Here is a 19,302-nt window from a genome sequence, read left to right as displayed (position 1 = left end):
CAAAAGTTGTCTTCGCACTTCTACTTTACGTGTCTTGTACGTGTCGAGCAAATGCCTCACGCACTACGCTTTCGCTGCGTAATAACAGCCTTCCTTAGAAAAAAGGGGAAAACATAGTTCTACTTATAGCCTCTCGCTTTGTTTTATGACCTTATTCGCGTTGATCTGGGAGTGTCCCTATTTTCCGACAGCACCTCAAGGCAACATTGGTTTAGAAAAACCCCTTGGAGCCTCCTCCTCCTCCTCCTTCTCGCTGTGTATTTCACCTGCGCTCCTTCACTGAGACACACTCCGGTATCTTTCGGACTTTCCACACCACTTTTAAACAGAAACATATCAGCGGCCGTATTTAAACAGCTCAGACTGACCTCCGCTATTCTTCACCGAAGCTCATCAGAGGCATCCAGAAACCCTAAAAGCTACTTTATAAGGATGGATTCAGCTGCTTTCCTGTTGCTGGCTCTCATGAGCGCCGGGACTCTTCTTCAAGGTAAGCCTCGTTAATAACGCAGCAGGGACAGCTTTCAGAACAGTCTGTATGGAGTCCAGGGATGTGCTTTTACAATGTAGCCTACTGTATCCACGTCATGGGTTTTATTAGTAACTTACATGCCGGTTAGCCCTAACAGGCTATCGAGAGGGTGAATAACTTACACCTGAAGTTACCGCCCTTACTTTATGACTGTGTAATAATGATGTATAGTCATATTCACGTCTTTTTTACGGTTGTTTTTGGCTGCTGTGACAGAATAAATTATACGCAATGCTGTGGAAAATCCAGCAGCAGTTTCTTGGGCTTTCCCCTCAGTGTTGGTGAATAAGAAAGGCGGATAGCTAAAGTAACACTCCTCATTTTATATTAACTCTACTGTGAGTTATTCATTCAGGAAGGGCTCTGCCAGCTGTAAACGTTGTGTAAACTCGTCCCTGTGACTAAACACTTAGGTAAACTGTATACAGTTTGAATACAGTTTACCTATTCCCCCCCCCCCCTTCCCTCCACATACACACACACCCAACCCAACCCAACCCAACCCCCCCCCCTCCCCCCCGCTGTGAGGAGCAGCACTGCTGTGTATCACGGAGCTGGATATGAACCCTGGGGTGAAGATGTGGTCGCTGCTATCAGATCATTTGTAATTAGGGATGTGGTTGTTTAAATTAGCTGTGATCCAAGCCTGTGTGTCTATGTAAAGTGTGGCTGTATGTGTGTGTGTTTATTATTGGGTGTGAATGGGTGTAGAAGAAGCCAGAAATAATAATGTCTCATACATTTAATGACCTTTTTCATTGTTTTTTTCCCCTCTCAAGATCTAAATGCTTTGGACTTGTATTTGTACAGAAGATTGCCTCTTTTCCTTTATTGTGTGGAATAATGAAAAAATGTGTTCATTTAATATGGAAACTGATTATGCCTCACGCTGAGGGGTACAACCTGGAAACTTTAAAAAAGCCCCCAGGGCTTTCTAACCCCTCTTTTGGGAATAGTGGTTTAACTCTGTATAATCTCACAGGCTGATAGTGAATAGCTTTTCTCAGTGAGAAAACAAGGGCTGGGCTTTGAAAGAGTTCAAACACTTACTTAAGTATCACCATTGCTGGCACCACTGACATTGTCTTGTGTCACTTAAACAAGATAAGTCAGAGGAAATGTTTTTTTTTCTCCCAGCTCTTGTCTCTGAGTTGTGTCTGTGTCACTGGCCATCTCTCGCCGTTCACAGAGCTGCTCTTTGTCAGGGTGGCTGAAGGGCGGGCAGCCTGTCTGGTGGCTGAGTGTGTGTGTGTGTGTGTGTGGTAGAAGGGTGGGTGTGTGTGTGTGTGAGGGTGATAGGTGGCCGACACTCGACACAGTCAGGGGCTCCATCTCCATCACTTGATAGCTATCTGGTTTGTCTCTGGATCACTGGCTCTACAGGAGAAGGGAATGCATGTTTTTTTTTTGGTCACATTTCATTCATGATGAAATCCATATTTATCCTCAACATAATGACAGATAGCAGCACTGTAGATAGCAGCTGAAGTCAGTTTCCAGCTTGATCTGTAGCATTCCTCACATCAAAGGGGGAGTACTTTCAAAGGAGTTTCAGACGTAGAGGTTTGAAGCCATAGGAGGCTTTTCAGGGTGACTTTTGAGTGGTAAGCTCCCAGCACAGATGTGAGGGGATACAGCAAAGTGTGGGTTGTTGGAAAAAAAAAAAAAAAAAAGGTGAGTGGTAAATACAGTTTGGAAAAGTCATCATTAGTGGCAGAGAATGGCATTTTAAGAGAGAGCTTTTTCACATCAGGTGAAATGTGGATGAATTAAGAGCACTTTCACAAAATTCAGAAAGCTTCCCTGTGGTGTTCACAAGCATTTTAGGTGTTGATGGGACATTTTAGCTCTGCAGTCATTTAAAACCTATTTAGTGGCTATAGTGTGTGACTGTTGGTGTCCCACACTTAAGGGTGTGTAGTTCAGCATCGGCCAAATGTAGTCACACACTTAGTGACAAGTTCACATAGTTATGACCATCATTTGAATGGAACCGCTCGGTTATCACAGCCAACACAGACGCTCCGGAAAAACAAAGCAGGTTCGTCCACTGTTGCCACAACACAGAACAACATCATCATCAGGGAAAGGTACTTGCTCCTTTGTGAAGTGAATGCTGTATTTCTGTTGTTTACTTCTCAATCATTGTGACGAAAGATAAAATGATTGTCACCGTGATAATTCTCCTGCCTCAGAGTATTATCAATCAGCGTGTAGTGTTTTACCATGATAAGCCTTGAGACGTTTCAAACTGGACACCATGGATCGTATTTCATGTTTCATCACTACCTGGAGTAACTCCCAGTGCAGCCACCACATGGTCTGGTCTTCACCCACTAATACAGGGCTGATGTCTCGTACTATTTTTATATACGCCTTTGTTCCACTAACCTCAGCCAGACAATATAGGCCTGCTTTCATTTCCCTTTCTTGTTTTTTATTTTGTCATTTTCTGTTCTCCATCATGGTTAAAACTGCTGAGATCTAACTATGCAGTACAGCAGTAGATATATTCATCCAACTGGGTTTGGTCATAAAACCTCGTGTGTCATGTTTCTGCAAGGCACACAAAGATGTGAAAGCTAGTGGAACAGAAGCTAACCTGGAGGTGAGGCAGGACTTTGGCTCTCTCTGTTGCAGGCCAGATTTGCAGTTTGTCTCTGTCTTTGTGTTATTGGTGTCAAAGGGTTCATGCAACAAAGAAAACGCTCATAAAAGCTTGAATAAAAGTTAACTGAAGTTTTACATTATTTCCTGTTGGCCTAGATCCTGGCACTGGCACTTAAAGAGAAACAAAATAATCATTTATGAAATTTACTCTTTTTTTTCTTAGAAGTCCTGCTACCTGCCAGACAGCTTTTAACACCCAGTTAATAATACACTTGTACAACAAATGTATCAAATTGCTCTTTTGCCAGATACATTATGAATACTCCCAATGGCATCTCAGTCTTATTGGAAGAGCATCATTTCAATTTGAACACTTCTCATCTTCCATTGGAATCACAGACTCAGTCCCCATCACAGTACCTGCTCCTTTGGTGTCCAGCTTTGATTCTTTGTGAGCAGGGATTATAATTCACCCCAGTCTGGCTGTATATTCCACACCTATGCTTTGAAATAGAGCTAAGTACTGAATGCTTTAGGTTGTGTATAATATACACATAGGTGGAACTAAATCAAGCTGTCCTATCTTTAAAAAACTCTGCCGATGATCGGAGCAGCCAGACAAGATAATGGGTGTGGTATGCAGTTGCACTTTAAGTTGTCTTAGCTGGGGGACAGGACGGTTTGAAATGCTATCTCCATCTGCCCTGACATGTAGAACAGCTCGTCTTTTTCTGGAGGGAAAAAATACCTTGGTGGGGGACGGTGGCGGTTAGGGAGGGGAGGAGAGGGCAGGGGAGGGGAGGGGGAGGGTAATGGATATGTGAAGACGGAGGGGTGGAGCAGCTACCTTCAACTACCTTCATCCAACAACCCCAGTCGCCGATATCTGAAAGGTCAGAGTCTGTTTTGAAGCCCCACCTAAATCTCTCTGTCAGATGGCTTTAGTTTGATCTTCAATTCAGAGAGCCCCCCCCCCCCACACTCAACCCTCCCACTGTTCACACACATCATATAAATGTTCCATAGTTCACTATTGTCATGTGAAAGGGGTTAAAGGTTTACAAGGTTCCTCTTTTGGTTGAGAATATTCCTCCTCCCACGGGCTGCTGCTGCTGAAATCGTTTTAAAACTGTAAATGACAAGTGGTGGAGCTGAATGCAAGGGCGTTTTATTTAAATATGAAAAGCTGACATTTGGGAGAAACAAGGTTTTCTCCTCTGCCAGTGATGACATCTAAAAAAAAGCTGAGATGGTTTGGATGTCATGATTATAATATCACCAATCAGGACACATAGTGAATGAAATGTTGGAGGTAATACGTCGCTATGGTATTTAGTCTACAGAAGGCGTAAAACATCAGTGATGCAGCGATATAGTTTCCTGATTTCCTAACTAGAGCTGGATTAACGCTTCAGTCAGCTGTCTTGACAGGCAAAATATGGCTCCATGTGAATTAATTCAGTTGTTTTCCCCTCATTCACATGGAAATGCCAACAAACTGTTGAAAAAATAAAGATCCTTAAGACATGCATGATGGGTGAAATGCAGCCGTCTTTAATAATCCGCCCTCTCACTACTGCAGAAATACATCAAGGTGCTTTTGCACACAGCTCCATTAAGTTCACTGTGTGAAAGTGAAACACAAATAGGTTTTTTAAAAGGGTTCCCGTGATGTCTGGAGCAGATGTACCTCTTGACAAGCATATTACACAGGAAAATCATGAAATTCATCCTCTTTCAAATGACTTTTCCTCAATGATTTGCATTAGAAAGCATTTCCAACTTATATTTTACATACGTTGAACCTTTGCATCATAAACTGCACAGAGCCATCATGTTTACCAGCCTGAGCAGGCTGTGATTCTATATGACAAAAGACAAAGAGGTAACCTGTCACCAGTTTCATCAAGGTGGTAGTTAATGTTGATATAGTCACTATATGTGTTAGACAGTATTAAACAGAGAAACAGAGAAACCTACAATGTAAAGAGAGACTAATGAAAGAAGAAAAAACAGAATCAGACCATCTTGAAAATATGTGAATTGCTCAGTGGGGATTAGTTTTCTCAGTCCCTTTTGTCAAGGTTAGAAGTGTGTCTAATGTTGGGGCCTTACATGGGGCTGCCATGTGTGTTGGTCAGTTCAATGGGATTTCCCTGGAATTTTCAACTACTCCCACAACAACAAAAAAATCACCTTACTCAAAGAAAAATGTCCAGGGATGAGAAGCGCACAGTAGCTGAAGTGAGAAACAGCGCTATTAAAAGTGCAACTAGATGAGATCATGGGTAAACCCATACCCACACACACACACACACACCCACACACACACACACACACACACGACTCACATGATGCAGTGTGACTCACCAGTAGCTGTTGGTCCTGCGGTGAGTGTTTGGTTGTTTCCATCTAGTAATGATGTCATAGTGAAAGTCATTTGACAGGTCCAGGGAAGCGTGACCATATCAAAACCAGAAGTTAAACGCTGTGTTTGCCCCAAATCTCAGCGGGAGAGCACCGGCTTTGTTTAATGTGCGGGAAAATTAAAATTCGATGAAGTCCACCTTGCCAAGAAGAAACTCTGTGGGGAAAATGCTGATGGAACGAAGCAGCAGTGAATGAAAGCAGTTAAATAACTTGTGTTATCATGCTTCTGCATTCTGATTTATTGACTGCGCGGGCAAAACAGGAGTCAAGCAGTGTGTTCTGAATTTAATCTAGGGAGAGTTATTTTTTTTTCTATGTGTACTAGTAATGTTCTTTTATCCCTCATAGAATTGTGAGATTGATATTCTATTCACAGAAGAACTGTTCCTGAGAACAGGATGAGACTCATTTTCCTCTGCCACTGCAACAAACTCACCAAGACCTGTGCAAAAAAAATAACCTGCATACTGAAGAATTATTAGATTATCTATTAAGGAATGTCATTAGAAGGTAATAGAGAGTGACAGGAAAGATGAGTGGGCGTGCTCCACAAGTTGGACTCAAAGGAAATTCAGCATCCATATCAGGTAAAAAAAAGGTAAAAAAAGTTGATGATGTTCACACTGGTAGCAGAGCATGTAGCCAGAAAAACCTTTCACACTAAAGCAGCGTGACAGTGTGAAGAAGCGTAGTATTTTTTTTTTTTCCATTCTGCTACATTTTTGGGACCAACTGATGGTCATCCGCCGAAGAATCCTCTCGCCTCCCAGCCTGTCTGCAGCTTTTAATGGAGTAATTTCAGCTGTAACAGAGATGGGACCTGCTATTAGACTTAGCTAAATTACTTTAGGGAAATCTGCTCCCTTAATACCTGTGAAACCACACTCCCTATGTACACGGAAACTCACATTTTTATCATCAAGATTGTTGCATTTTTAATCGGTGGTAAAAGAAAAGCTTATGAATGTGGTGAGTTTTTTTTTCCTTATTTGTATAGCTGTTGGTGCTGTGTGTGTGTGTGTGTGTGTGTGTGTGTGTGTGTGTGTGTGTGAGTGTGATTAGTCTCCTGAATGGATGAGTTACATTTGGAATGAGCCTGCTGTGCGTAGAAAGACTATTATTTATGTAGATAAGAGGTTATTCCTACCCAGAAGCCCTAGCCATGCGGCGCAGAGAGGGCCACTGAGAAGCTCTGTTAGATAAGATTTGAATAAAAGATAGAATACATGTATTTGCAATGTGCTACTCACTTTGTAGTTGCTGAATACATTAGCCAACTAGTAGAGAGAAAGGGTGGAACAGAATCTGATCTGTTGGTGGGCCACCCAAGGGGACAGACACACTTATCGATGTGATGAATTTTGGCTTCTATTCAGTACTGACACTGAAGCGTGGACTCTGATACTATATGATGCGAGGACTGAGCTGACAAACAAGTCTCCACCCTGTAGCTGAGATATTTGTAAGCCTCAGCATCCTTCCTTATTCTAGACTGACCGCACTCTCTTTTAGAGGGCTCACTGTTGTTGAACTGAATGGAAGAAAAAAGAAAAAAAAACCTCCTGGGATCCTGTTAGGACTCACTCAAAACACAAAAAAATCAATAGCCATAAAAGAAATCTTAACTGGGCTTGGACTCCCATAACCAGTGGTCATTATTGCAGCCTTAGATGTCAATTAGCCGGATGCAGCTGAGTGGCCCCTAAAAGGAAGCAGAGAGGAGAAAAAGCTCTATTACCACTGAGTTGAAGGAGGACTGAAGGAAAGCCATTCAGCAGTGTTGCTCTCCCTGGAGATTTTATATGCCTTTGACTACAGCTGACTATTGAACCTGTATTCACTACCTTATGGGTAAAATTAACTTGGAAGCTCCAAACATAATGGGAGACATTGCGCAGAATAGTGCTGCATTCAGGTTCTGAATATGTGAATTCATGAAGAAATTCAGGTTGCAGGATTAGCATTGATCCCTCAAGCATCCAATTACTCCACTGAATAGACATCCTGGATGCATTTATGGGAATATTGGCCCGGCCTACTGTCATAGACCATTTAAGCAGCTATTTAGCCAATGAACATAAGAAAGATAACCCAACAAAGTGCATGGATGAAAATGAGACTACTGCATAACTCACATTATTCAATATATGGAATTCAGACTAAACAGCACAATAGTGAGCATACATGCTGTATAATGGAACAATACAGACAGGTGGCAAATTAAAGGACAAACTGGTCCAGGTCTGAATGCTTGACCCCTACAGTGACCCTTCCCTTTAAGGGGACAAGTGGACCCAAACCATGCCAGCAAAATGCCCCTCACAGCATAACAGAGCCACCAGATCCCCTCACTGTAGGGGTCAAGCATTCAGACCTGGACCAGTTTGTCCTTTAATTTGTCTTATTATCAACACTTTTACCAGCTCTACCAGTTGTTCAGATTTCATTGTGTATTCTTTGAGAAGTGGCTGAGCAGATTGTGCCAGGTTTTCTGTAAGCTCAACACACGTACTTGCATATTTATGAACATGAGCATGCCTGATATTTGAGATGAAGGCATTTGACTTGTTGTTTGACCTGCATTCCTGAGGCGTTCAGGTCAGCGTGCTTCTCTCGCGCTAAAAAACGAAGTTATGCAAGCCACCGCATTAAATACTTAAGTGATGAACACGGTCATTAGCTTCTTAATTCTTTCTGCCAGGTGTAACTTCAAACCCCTCTGGTGCAAATATGCTGAAATACTTCGACTACATGGGGTGCATATTTTATCAGATGAATCTTATCTGCTTTTCTAAGCTGGTCAAAACAACTGTGGCATTTAAAGAAAGACACCAGGATGGCCACCCTTTTCAAGATAATTAGATTTCCCAGCAAGACGTCCGCTCTGTGACTCGCCCTGGCTTTTATTTCACAATATTTCATTTCTTCACAAGCAGGTTGTCAGTCCGCAGACTGGTCCTGATCATCTTAAAAGTAGATGAATTTGACAGAGAAGCATTTCTCTGCATGCCAAAGGATTGTGTTACACAGTGTATATGTAGGTAGGGTACAAACATGCCTGGGGGCAGAGGGCACGGTGCTGTGTTTTGGACTAATACTGTACAGGCACGGGGGATGTGGAGTGTGTGTTGCCTTACTGACAGAGTGGTGGTTGACAACATGGGCACAAGAGGAGACAGGAAAGTGGGTCATGTTGACATTGTTTGCTACTTTTAATTGGTGCATCTCAGTGGCTTCACAAAGCAAGCATTCATCTCGTGTTTTCCCCTGAAGGTTCCTAATGCTTGATGAAAGCACTACAGTTGTAGATCACCATGTTTGTGTTAAACCACTTCCAGCTCAAGTGTCTGCCACCTACCATGTCTCCAACACTTCAGCTCTCGGATTCTCTGTTAACATCAAAATAATGGTGCTGTTGCTCTTGAATGTTGTGAATTAACAGCCGAGATGCTTTGGACTCAGCGGACTGACTTGAATGAGTATGTAAGGGTTTGAATGACAGCTTACAACGCAACTTCATGTTCTCTTAATTAGGATATGCCACTGAAGACATGATGAATAATTTCTGACTGCTTTTATTGTGAAATGTCGTGTCCTTACTTTCTTGGGCTGCACAGAGAGGAAGAGATACTGTGCTAAATGGTATGGCTGCACTCCGGATTTGAAAGTATGGTTAGTTAACACAGCAACTTGTGTGGAGGAGAGCGCTTTATGCTTAAGTGGCTTTTTTATGTTTTTACAAGGTCTATTTGTGAGTGCAGTTGCAAGATAAATCTTAGAAATGTAGAATAACTCAGACAAATCCTTAAGATGAAGGAAAATGAAAAAATAGACAGCAAGTAGGTCAAGGGAAGACTGTACTGTATCCTCTGTAGTTTTACTAGAGAGTAGTAAATCACCTTCTGGTGCTTGTCTAACCATGGCATGAATGATAAACACCTTGATCCATGGCGTAGTTAACATGGGGATGAGAGGAGGGTTAGTTGCATAAACATGTGTCTCCTCATTTCCAAAGACACAGACCATTGAATAAATGCATCCTCATTTCAGAAAGGCTGCGAGCTCCATCTATACAGCAGTTTGAGACAACATGGGAATAAAACGTTTAGATGCACAAAGCTACTAACGTTCGCCTGCAGCAGTGCTACGGTGTTAAGAAAGATGAGAATTTAAAGTAGGAGGAACTGAGAGTCCTTACCTTGGGCTGCAATAGGAGGGAAGTCTATATTCATCTTCTTTTAATTTGTATTCTGCTTTATTATTGTCCTGACACAAAAGTAGACCAGTGGGAACCGGACCCTACAAAGTGTCAAACGCCACGGGTGTCTTAAGATGCAGCGAGGTTAAGGCCACCTTGAAAAGAAAGGCACAGCTATTAAAGCTTTTGCTTGTTTTTCTTACTCTCTTTTCAAATTGCTCTACCGTGAGCGTGGACAAATTGCGAGCCTCTAACTGGAACATCCCGACTGAGCCGAGTGCAGTTGTGAGATATTGAACATGAAAGATTTGTCATCCCAGCAGGCAAAAACTGTTTTGAAATATTTGACCCTACAAGGTTTTTAAAACCACACATAGAGCAATGTCAGAAATCTATATGTGCGGTTAATTTAATTTTGACATTAAAGTCAGAAAGAACCTTTAAATGTGCAGTCCATAACACAAGATTTGTGTTGTCTATACAATTCCCTCCTTTACTGTCCCTTGAAATCTTGCGGGTGTATTTTGCTGTTATCCCTCCAGCATGCTGTTTATGTTGGTAATCCTAAACCTTATGCAGCCTGAAGCCCGGGCTTTTGGTTTTAAAGCTGACAGCCACCTCTGTGCTTGTGAAGCCGTTGGTGGTACAACATGATGCTTCACATATGACATTAGTTGTGGATCCCCGGCGCTGCCGAGCTGCTCAGGTTTCAGTGCTGTGAAGCAGGAATGCTGCACGGTCTCATCCTCATGTTCACACAATCTGCAGGAGTTTCAAATACATCTTAAGGGGATTACCAGTGAATTTTAGCTTTGAAGTCCGCCAGTACTATGCTGTAGAACATTAAGATCTGTATTTATTGAGCATTAAAGACTTGAAGAGAAGATTTGAAGAGAAAGGATTTGTTCTTCCCTCTGATCTGTGATGACACAAGAATGTGGAGTTCCATAGAGAACAAAGTAGAAAAGATGAAAAAGGTGTCTGTCTGTCACTGCTGCTACTAGCACCATATTTGAATGTAAGCTACACCTGAATGCTATAATTGAGACAATTATTCTGTATGTCACAGTTATTGTTACTTTGGCATTTTCAGGACAGACGATGGTTAAGACCTCAAGAAGTGTCATTAATTATACTGAGTGATGCTCTATATCTGGGATTGCTGCCATTGGATATTTTTTGTTCTTCCTCCATGATTGCACTGGGTTTATGTGCTAGTGGAATAGTCTGAAATCCAGCCTGTTAAATACTGTAGAATTGAGTTAGTTTTGACTTTTATTAAACAGAAGCTGCAGCTTTGAAATTTGGAGAAGTATTAAATGTTAACAGTGGTTTTGGGCACTGTCACTGGCCTTGTAGTTATTTTCGCTTTTGTGTTTTAAGCTTAGGCTGAATGTTGTTAATATTAACGTTTCAACTGTCACGAATCATGTTGAAATAATAAGTCTGAAATCGAGTGTTTCTCTCCTTTAAGGAAGGAGCTCACATTACATTTTTGGATGCTTTCCTTTTTAGTAAACCACAACAAGCACTTCAAACTGGAGAAAAGTACGGGTCTTATGGTCTTAATCTCGAGCACAGCCACCAACATTAAGATGCTAAGAGTTCCGTGGTACAATTGATTTCCAGTCAACAGAGCATGTACACCTCGTTGCTGGGCCTTGTGAACAATGAGGCTGAGGGAATTGGAAATGGTTGCTCTATGCACTCCACCATCAAAAATTAGTTTGGCGTTTTGATTAGATGTTTCTTTGCTGGAGCTAGACTGTTTGCTTAGAAAAGTCTATACAGTAATTGAGAGATTATTCCTTTGAACGGTGCTGAGACCCACAGTAAACCCTGGAATTATGCTTGTCTTAAACTTGTATTCACTGCCATGGGCTTGTCTCAGTGAATCTTCTTTGCTAATCATGCTTGTTGTTCTTCTCCTTTTTCCGACTCGTCCCCGAGTCTCCTGCCACATCACGGACAGCCTTTTTTCTGATAGAAGTACAGCAGTTCTGTTATTTTACCCAACTACACAGACTGCTCAGCTCTGTAGAAGTGAATTTCCTGTGTATGAATTTATGACTAATTTCTTAAAATGATCTCATCCCTCTTAGTCTCTGTCTCCTCTTGCCACACTGGCAGTGTACGACAGTGATCATGTTGCAAGGGCTGATACAAGGCTTTTTTTTTGAATGAATGAATTTGAAACATGTGATTAGGTCTTTTGTTGTGCGTCTTAGCACTGCAAAGCCTTTACCTTCATTCACATATGACTTTAATGCTTTATAAACTGATGCAGGTAGATCCTCAGTGTATTTGTTCTCAGGGTCAGCTACAGAATAGCAGCCCTGGAGCTGCTAGTGATTTACTGTTTTCCCTGAAGACACTTAAGGAAAGCTGATGTGTTCTGACATGCAGCAGTACTCCAGTTGAAGGATGATCTGTTCATAACCGCACCACCCTGCCACTGCTCCTCTCAAGAAGTAAGAAGTAGCTCAGAAGACCCAGAGGAAAAGACGCGGAGAGGAAACAGCTTGTTCACTTCACATGACATTAATGATGCTGATACATCTAACAATGTCCTCTTAAAGGATATTTTTTTGGTCAAGATGTATTGACATTTTCCATCAATGCTCACATGATTAAAACTGGATTTGATCTTTTATCAATAGATTTATTTCCTACTGTCTGATCTTTCCAAGGAAACTTGATATACTGTGCACATGTTACAGTGCTGCGTACATCAACTCTTGAAGAGGAAACACTTCAGCATTATCTGCCAGAAGATGCTCCAGGAGATGGTTTTTGCAGTGTTTCTCCTGGCTGGGACTTCAGTGGATAGCTGCTGCCACATGAGAGTACAAATCTCATACTTGTGCTGTTTCTCAAGCCAAGTTTTTCCTTGAGCTGGACTTGTGTAGTCAAGTCCCTCTTTACTCTTAGTCAGGATTTTTTTTTTTGTCAATATTTTTTCCAGAGACAGTTTTAGAAAGCAACCATTGAGTTTCTTAAGGTGGTATTAAGGTTGGTCAGTGTCAGAAATGTGTAGACAAGACAAGTCAAAGCATATCAAATGTTGAGATTTGCTCCTTGACGGCACCCTGTCAGAATGTGTCATGTCATTCATTAGCACACAGCCAGAGATGGTCCATTATCTGTGATCGTGGCAAACAGCACTACACCCTGTTACTTGACTGACATGCCAATAGTGTCAGAAGTTGTCGTGTCAGTCCAGAGATTGAGGCGGCAGCATGAGACTTTTCATCCCACAGTTGGATTTCTGGACTTGGCTAGTTTGTTCTCCTGCTATGCCCAACTGAGCATACAGATGGAATTGTCTACAGTTTCTGTCAGAGCCTGAAAAATCCATCCACCTGAGGGACACGGTGGCCGAAAAACGTATATTTTGAGTGTTAAAAACGCAAGTTTGATGCTTGTGAGAGTATGTATTAGAAATCATTAGCTGTGAACAGACAGAGCATGGACTGTGGAGACATGATAGTGTTTCAGGCACCATTGCACAGGCAGGATTGCTTGTCATTTAGAGTTATTTCAGAGTTAAGCTCAGGCTAAAAACTTGGCCTGGAGATTTCAGACATCTGAAAAAATAAGCTTCTAAGCTGTGTACATCATTTCCAGCTCTGCTTACTCATCATATTTGTATCATTATTAAAGCTGCCCCCCGAAGATTTTCCTAGTCGACTGGTAGTTGTTAGTTCAAGCCATTAGTCAACTGGTTGGTGCACGTTTATTAATGACCACACCTTGATATTAATTTCATTATTTAAATAGATATTTTTTGGGGCATCAGAAAATGGTTTGAGCTCCATGTTAACACTGTGCTACAATACAGAGAAATAGAAAACCCTAATAATGAGCCTTTAAAATAGACATTTTACAACCAGCAAGGAGTCTAGGTGGCTAACATTAGGCTACTTACATGCTTCAGATGATAAGTCACCTTCTTGGGGTCATCCTTTACATGCTCAGAATGATCCCACACTGAATGATTTCCTGCTTGATGTAGTCTAATAACTTCTTGGCTGGACCCATGGATGCACCGCAGGGACCATCACTCGCCTTGACATGGTGTCGCCATTTCCTGTGTCCATCGTTTCAAATTAAAAGCCCTCTAGCATTTTATACATATTTTATACACCTTAAGTTTCTTAATCCAACAAATACAGACTTATAGTTAATGTCATGTCTGTTTTCAGTTCTCCTGTCCAGGAGGATCTTGCCCAACTGTGCCCCAGATGACATGGCTCACCCTGTCTTCAACAAATTTTAATTTCTACATCTTCCTCTTTACAAATATAATGCGGAACTTCCTGTAAACTTAGCTGATAAGTCTGCAGACGTTGCAGAGTTGCAGTACAAGACAGGAACAAGTCAGTAACACTCATACACAGTGTAATCATAATTTTTATAACAAAATGGTTGAAGATGTAGCATTTAGGCAAGATTCGCTGCTTAGACTAAGGCATTAGATGTGCATGCTATAGTTTACGGTTCTGCTACAAGCTAGAATAAGACCAAAGCAAGTCCAGGCCTGTAGTACCCTGATGTTCTCTGCTGAGCCCAGGGGTATTAAGGTCTAATTTTAACTTTGGGACTGGGTGGGAACCTCTCGAAGCTTGGCCTCTTTTGGCCTTATTGAGGAAATACCAGGCTGATCTCCTATGGACCAGTCACAGATAAGACCCACCATCACCAAGCTGTCTCTCAGGATAGTCTCAGCATTCAGGTATTTCATCCTGGACTGCCCTCTCTTTGAGACAACATTCTTAATTCAACAGCAACGTGTAGCAGCAGCAGCAGCAGCAGCAGCTCGTGGGTCAGTCTCTCTGACATTTCTCTTTCTTACCATGTACCTTTTAACTCTGTTGCAGAGAGCCGCTAGGTTTCTCTAAGCGTGTTTACCACTGATAAGGAAGCATGGTGGGATTTCTGTTTCGAGGGATACTTTTGGCAGGATCTATATCTCTCTCCACCTAGTAGAGCGAGACAAAGAACACACACAGTCACATCGTTGGCTGATACTGAAACCCGGTGGTACACTTTTGCTGCATGCTGCCGCGGCCACCCAAGTCAAAGATGAGGCAGTGAGAGAAAAGGCATCTCTTTCCTCATTTAGAAGGCAACCCACACAGCTACAGTGCAAAGGTGCAGCGCTTTCAAGCCATTTCTGTGTCTCTTGCCGACATATACGGCAGCTAATAAAGCTAAACTGATGCCACTAAGGAATTGGCTCATCTCCAACCCTGATTCCTTCTAAGGCGTTTCCACTGCCTCTGCTTCAGATCGCACTTGGCCTTTCTATGGCTCTCACTTCCCTGTCTAGTCTCATCTGTTAGTGCAGTATACTCCTATCCCTTTTATTCTACTGCAGCCATTCAGTTCAGCTACTGCTTAATATTGTATTCACATCCCCTTTCTATCGCTGTCTCTTTGGAAAATAGAGAAAAAGGTGTGCTTGCTGTCACTTTTCCTTTGAGAAATACAAAAGGAAAAACAGATTCTGTCAACATGGACTTAGCTACATCTATGTTTCTTGGGGATTGTTGAATCCAGGAGAGTGAGCCAACACAGTGATTGTAACTTTAGGAAGAGTTTGACTATTAAAAGTTTTGTTTGTCTGAGCTACTGCTACATAAGAGACTACATAGATTTTGTTTAGTGCCATCAATGATTTATGCTTCAAAAACTGTTTGTTGAGATATGGATCAATTTACTAGTCAAGCTGTTTCATCCTTTCACCATTGAGTGTGTTACGTTTCACATCATCTACCTCGTGCGTATCTTGTTCAGAACTGCTGAAGGTGATGCGGAGTGAGGAGGATGAAATATTTCAAGTTAGAAAGGATTGCTTCCATCCACACAAGAAGAAGAAAAAAAACTGTGATATGCAAATAAGCTCCAAAATGCAGGATAGATAACTTGAGGCTTTGCAGCTTTGTCGTCCGTCTCTATCTCTCCTTCGCTCTGGAGGCTTGAGCCGCGACATGCAGCTTTGAAGAGAGATACTTAGGTAGCAGTGAAGAAGCCTGATGTTACCCTGATAGGCTTGTTGACTGTTTTGATGCTCATTGAATTCAGTTTAATCATGTGCAAAATAAATAAATCGATAGCCTGGGGAGCTAAATCATTTTATCCATCTCAATCTCATTTGAATACATATTTGCTTTAACTTAGGGCTTTCAAAATTGGCCAAAAATGATGTTCAGTTATTCCTTCTAAACACATAAGTTCAGGGCAAACCAATACAACAAGAGACATAACTACTTAACTTAACTACTAGTATATTTATTTCAACATAAACATGTCTTTTAAAAGAGCTCCATACCTACACATTACAAAATGAATAAAATAATGTCCTATACCATGAAACTTCATTTAAAGACTGTAGACCCCCCCCCCCCCCCTTTCTCTCTCTCTCTCCTCTCTGTGGTTGGTGCTAGGGTGAGAACTGAGAATGTTCTGTCTCTCAGAGCAAAATCAAATGAATGATTCATAATTGTCTTTAGGTAATATTCATACTGGGTACCAAAATGGGGCTTTTTAGCATCCTTTCACACCTGCCTTGCTTAGTTGAATCATCCGAGACCTTGTTGAAGAGATGGTCTTGGTTTTTTTGTGGTATTAATGTGATCCAACCCAACTGCAGGAAACGCTGCGTATTTATTGGATTAAACCAGCTCCAGTAGTCAACTGCACTGTGCTAACTTCTCCTCATCAGCCAACTGAAGGCTGCACATCTTAACGTAACGTGAAGCGACACATTGTTCTCTAGACGTTGCCTTGAAGTGCGTTCAAATGTGTCATTCTGCCCGGGGGCACCAGCCAATTTACCATTCTGGGGGGCACCAACATGAAAAAAATGAAAAGCATAAATATTTCTGTGATCAGAAACAGCAGATACACTCTTATAAAGCACTTGATTTAGCTTTTATTTGTCATTATTCTAATTAATAAGAATATGAATAATAAGAATAAGAAAACAGTTGAAATTGTGCGTCTTTCAGCACCACAGAAGGGTGGAGAGAGAGAGAGAAATGCTGTTTATTTCACTAACAACAGTAGTTACTGATAGAAAATATGTTCTACCATTTGACTAATCCACCCTCTTGTGTGGAATAGTACACCTTCATATTCCTGAGTGCTACAGTTCATACATAAGTTTTATTTTCTGTTTTACAAAGGAAGGAAATCTGCTGTTTCCTTTCTCTGCCTGCCAACCCCACAAGATTTCTGACCAGTGAACAGCATGGCCGCTCCCACATGGCTTTTGTTGATAAGTTTTGGTTCGCTTGAGATTTTGCTGTGTGAAACCAAACTGAATCAAAGTGAAGATGCACAACTCATCCACTGATTCAGACCAAAGCAAACAGGTGTGAAAATGCCCTTTGATTGCTCGGAGGGCAGATCGCTCTCTCTGCAGCCCAGTTGGGTTGTGAACTCTTTGCCATCATTACCACAGGGTTGTTGAATTATTCGCTCATTTCAGATTGACCTACATTTCATTTCCAATCAATGAAGGTGATGTGTGACTTCTGTCTGTTATGCAGTGCATGCAGTGCAGCAGCTCAGGCCCATGCAAAAACTCCCTAAGCAGACAGCCGCGCTACTGCCACTTTTTTTGATTATGTAATTAAATTTAGAATATTCATTAACAGCCCTACCCCAAATACAAATGTAGTCATAACATGTATTCTGGCTGTGGCAACCTGAAGGAATGGTGAGAAATTTTCAAATGAGAAGTCATGGGATTTTATGTATGAGTTGTTCATATTGAGTAGAACAGTATGTTCTTTTCACCTGAAGATTCCAAATAGATTTTTTTTTGGTCACGTTAAAACTTGCAGAGCTCTGATCATGAAGAGGAAACAGTGGTTGTGCTTGAGGGCAGAATTCCAACTTGTCTTTGGAAAACCAGTCTGTCCAACCTAAAGGCCGTAGACCCCACCTGCACTGTCTCATTTCATCTACAGCTGACAGTTATAATGAGCCTTTGATGTAAGTGGGAACTTCATAAAACATGTGAGGATTTTAAACTAAGGCCGTCAATATCAATATGCAGCATAAAAGGAAATTTTAACCACGATATGTAGATATATAGAATATATTTCTGTGTCACATGAGTGTGATGTTGTATTATTTTAGTGGTCCTCATTGAAAAGCTTCTTACCTTTCATTAGGTTGTTCTCCAACAGTCCCCTTGTATCCGACAGACAGGAAACATGGAGAGAGAAAGAGAGGTGGGTATGAGTCAAACCCAGGATGTTGCACTTGTATGGGATGCATCTTAACCACTCCACCAGTGCTTCTCAAACTTTTTTGCAATAATGTACTCCCTTTGATATATTTTTTCAGCCAAGTACCCCCTGACAGGCCTCCAGACTAACTTTTTTCACCACCGTCCCGGAACCGTCTCAAAAAACAATTTGAACCATCCAGAGGTGAATGTAAACTGTCCCAAAATCACAATGTTGTTTCTTTCAGAGTTTGCTTGGGCCCCCAAAATCACTACATCCGCCCCTTTTGATGTTTGAATGTTTTCTTCAGTGATTTACCTTAAAGGTTAGAGATGCTGCTTTCAGTAATAATTCAAACCTTTCTATGATGAACACAGTTTCAGAATACAGTTTCATATTTCTGTAACCTGCTATGTCTGCTGCCTGCTGCGGTCCCATTTCTGTTCCTGATAACCCATGCGGTCTGGAAAGATTGTAGCATGCTGAGTGCATCAGTTTCCCAACCAATCTGTCTTGTATAATTGTAAAAATAATTGTTTTTAGTGTCTGTATATTTCTTAGTGTTAGTTGTGAGTCAGTATTTTGTGCTTGATGAAAACTTAAGCTGTTCACCGCAAAACAGCAGCAGACCACAGCTCTGCAGCTCTGCAGCTCTGCAGCTCTGCAGCTCTGCTCTCTGCTATGTTCACATTTTAGAGAATGTAATTAATATTTTCCTCATTAATGATGTATTATTTCACCACCATCTGCTGTTAATCAGAATGTTCATTTTTATGACCTGACCCGCCCGATCAGTGAATTAACCGCAACGCCTTTGGATACAACGCGTCACTACTGTCCACATACAAGCTATGTTTGATAAGTGTTTAAGGCTTAGATTATAACAAAAAAGACCATAATAATATATTGAAATCTTCTAAATGTATGCTTTAGCTAATATACTCACACACAGCCAGGGTAGTGCTGTGTCTGACCAGCGTAATATATTTGCGGGCCAGCGAGCTGTTTGTGAACCGGTACCGTGGGAACATTTCAGGTCTGGCACTGAGTAGCCAGCCAGTGATAGTAACTATAGTAACAGCATGAGAAGATGGGTACAGTTCAGTGTGTCATTTGCTAAGCCATAGTTTAAAATAAATAAATGATTGTTTATAAAATCCCAGGGGGCATTGACGGGAGGCAGCACAAAACAGTTTTGGTAGTAAAAAATGCCCAGGCTATATAAAGAGGTACAATACAGTACCATCAGTGTCTGATTTATGAAACAACAACCTTGTTACTAAAAACAC

General features: G+C 41.5%; 1 protein-coding gene across 3 annotated transcripts in view; it reads left to right on the top strand.

The window, feature by feature from the left end:
- Positions 1 to 122: 122 nt before the first annotated feature.
- Positions 123 to 19,302, top strand: part of alcama (activated leukocyte cell adhesion molecule a) — a 73,615-nt gene continuing 54,435 nt past the window's right edge. For 2 of the 3 annotated variants that reach the window (XM_067607210.1, XM_067607208.1), the window contains exon 1: positions 124 to 490. In XM_067607210.1, the coding sequence (XP_067463311.1) occupies positions 433 to 490 (58 nt within the window). In that variant the 5' untranslated portion in view covers positions 124 to 432. Of the gene's footprint in view, positions 491 to 19,302 lie in introns of all 3 variants that reach the window. The other variant, XM_067607209.1, reaches the window with a different exon arrangement.

Source organism: Thunnus thynnus, chromosome 13 (assembly GCF_963924715.1).
Source record: "Thunnus thynnus chromosome 13, fThuThy2.1, whole genome shotgun sequence".
Classification (NCBI taxonomy): Eukaryota; Metazoa; Chordata; class Actinopteri; order Scombriformes; family Scombridae; genus Thunnus; species Thunnus thynnus.
Note: the sequence above shows the minus strand (reverse complement) of the source record. Positions and strands in the feature narration are given on the sequence as shown.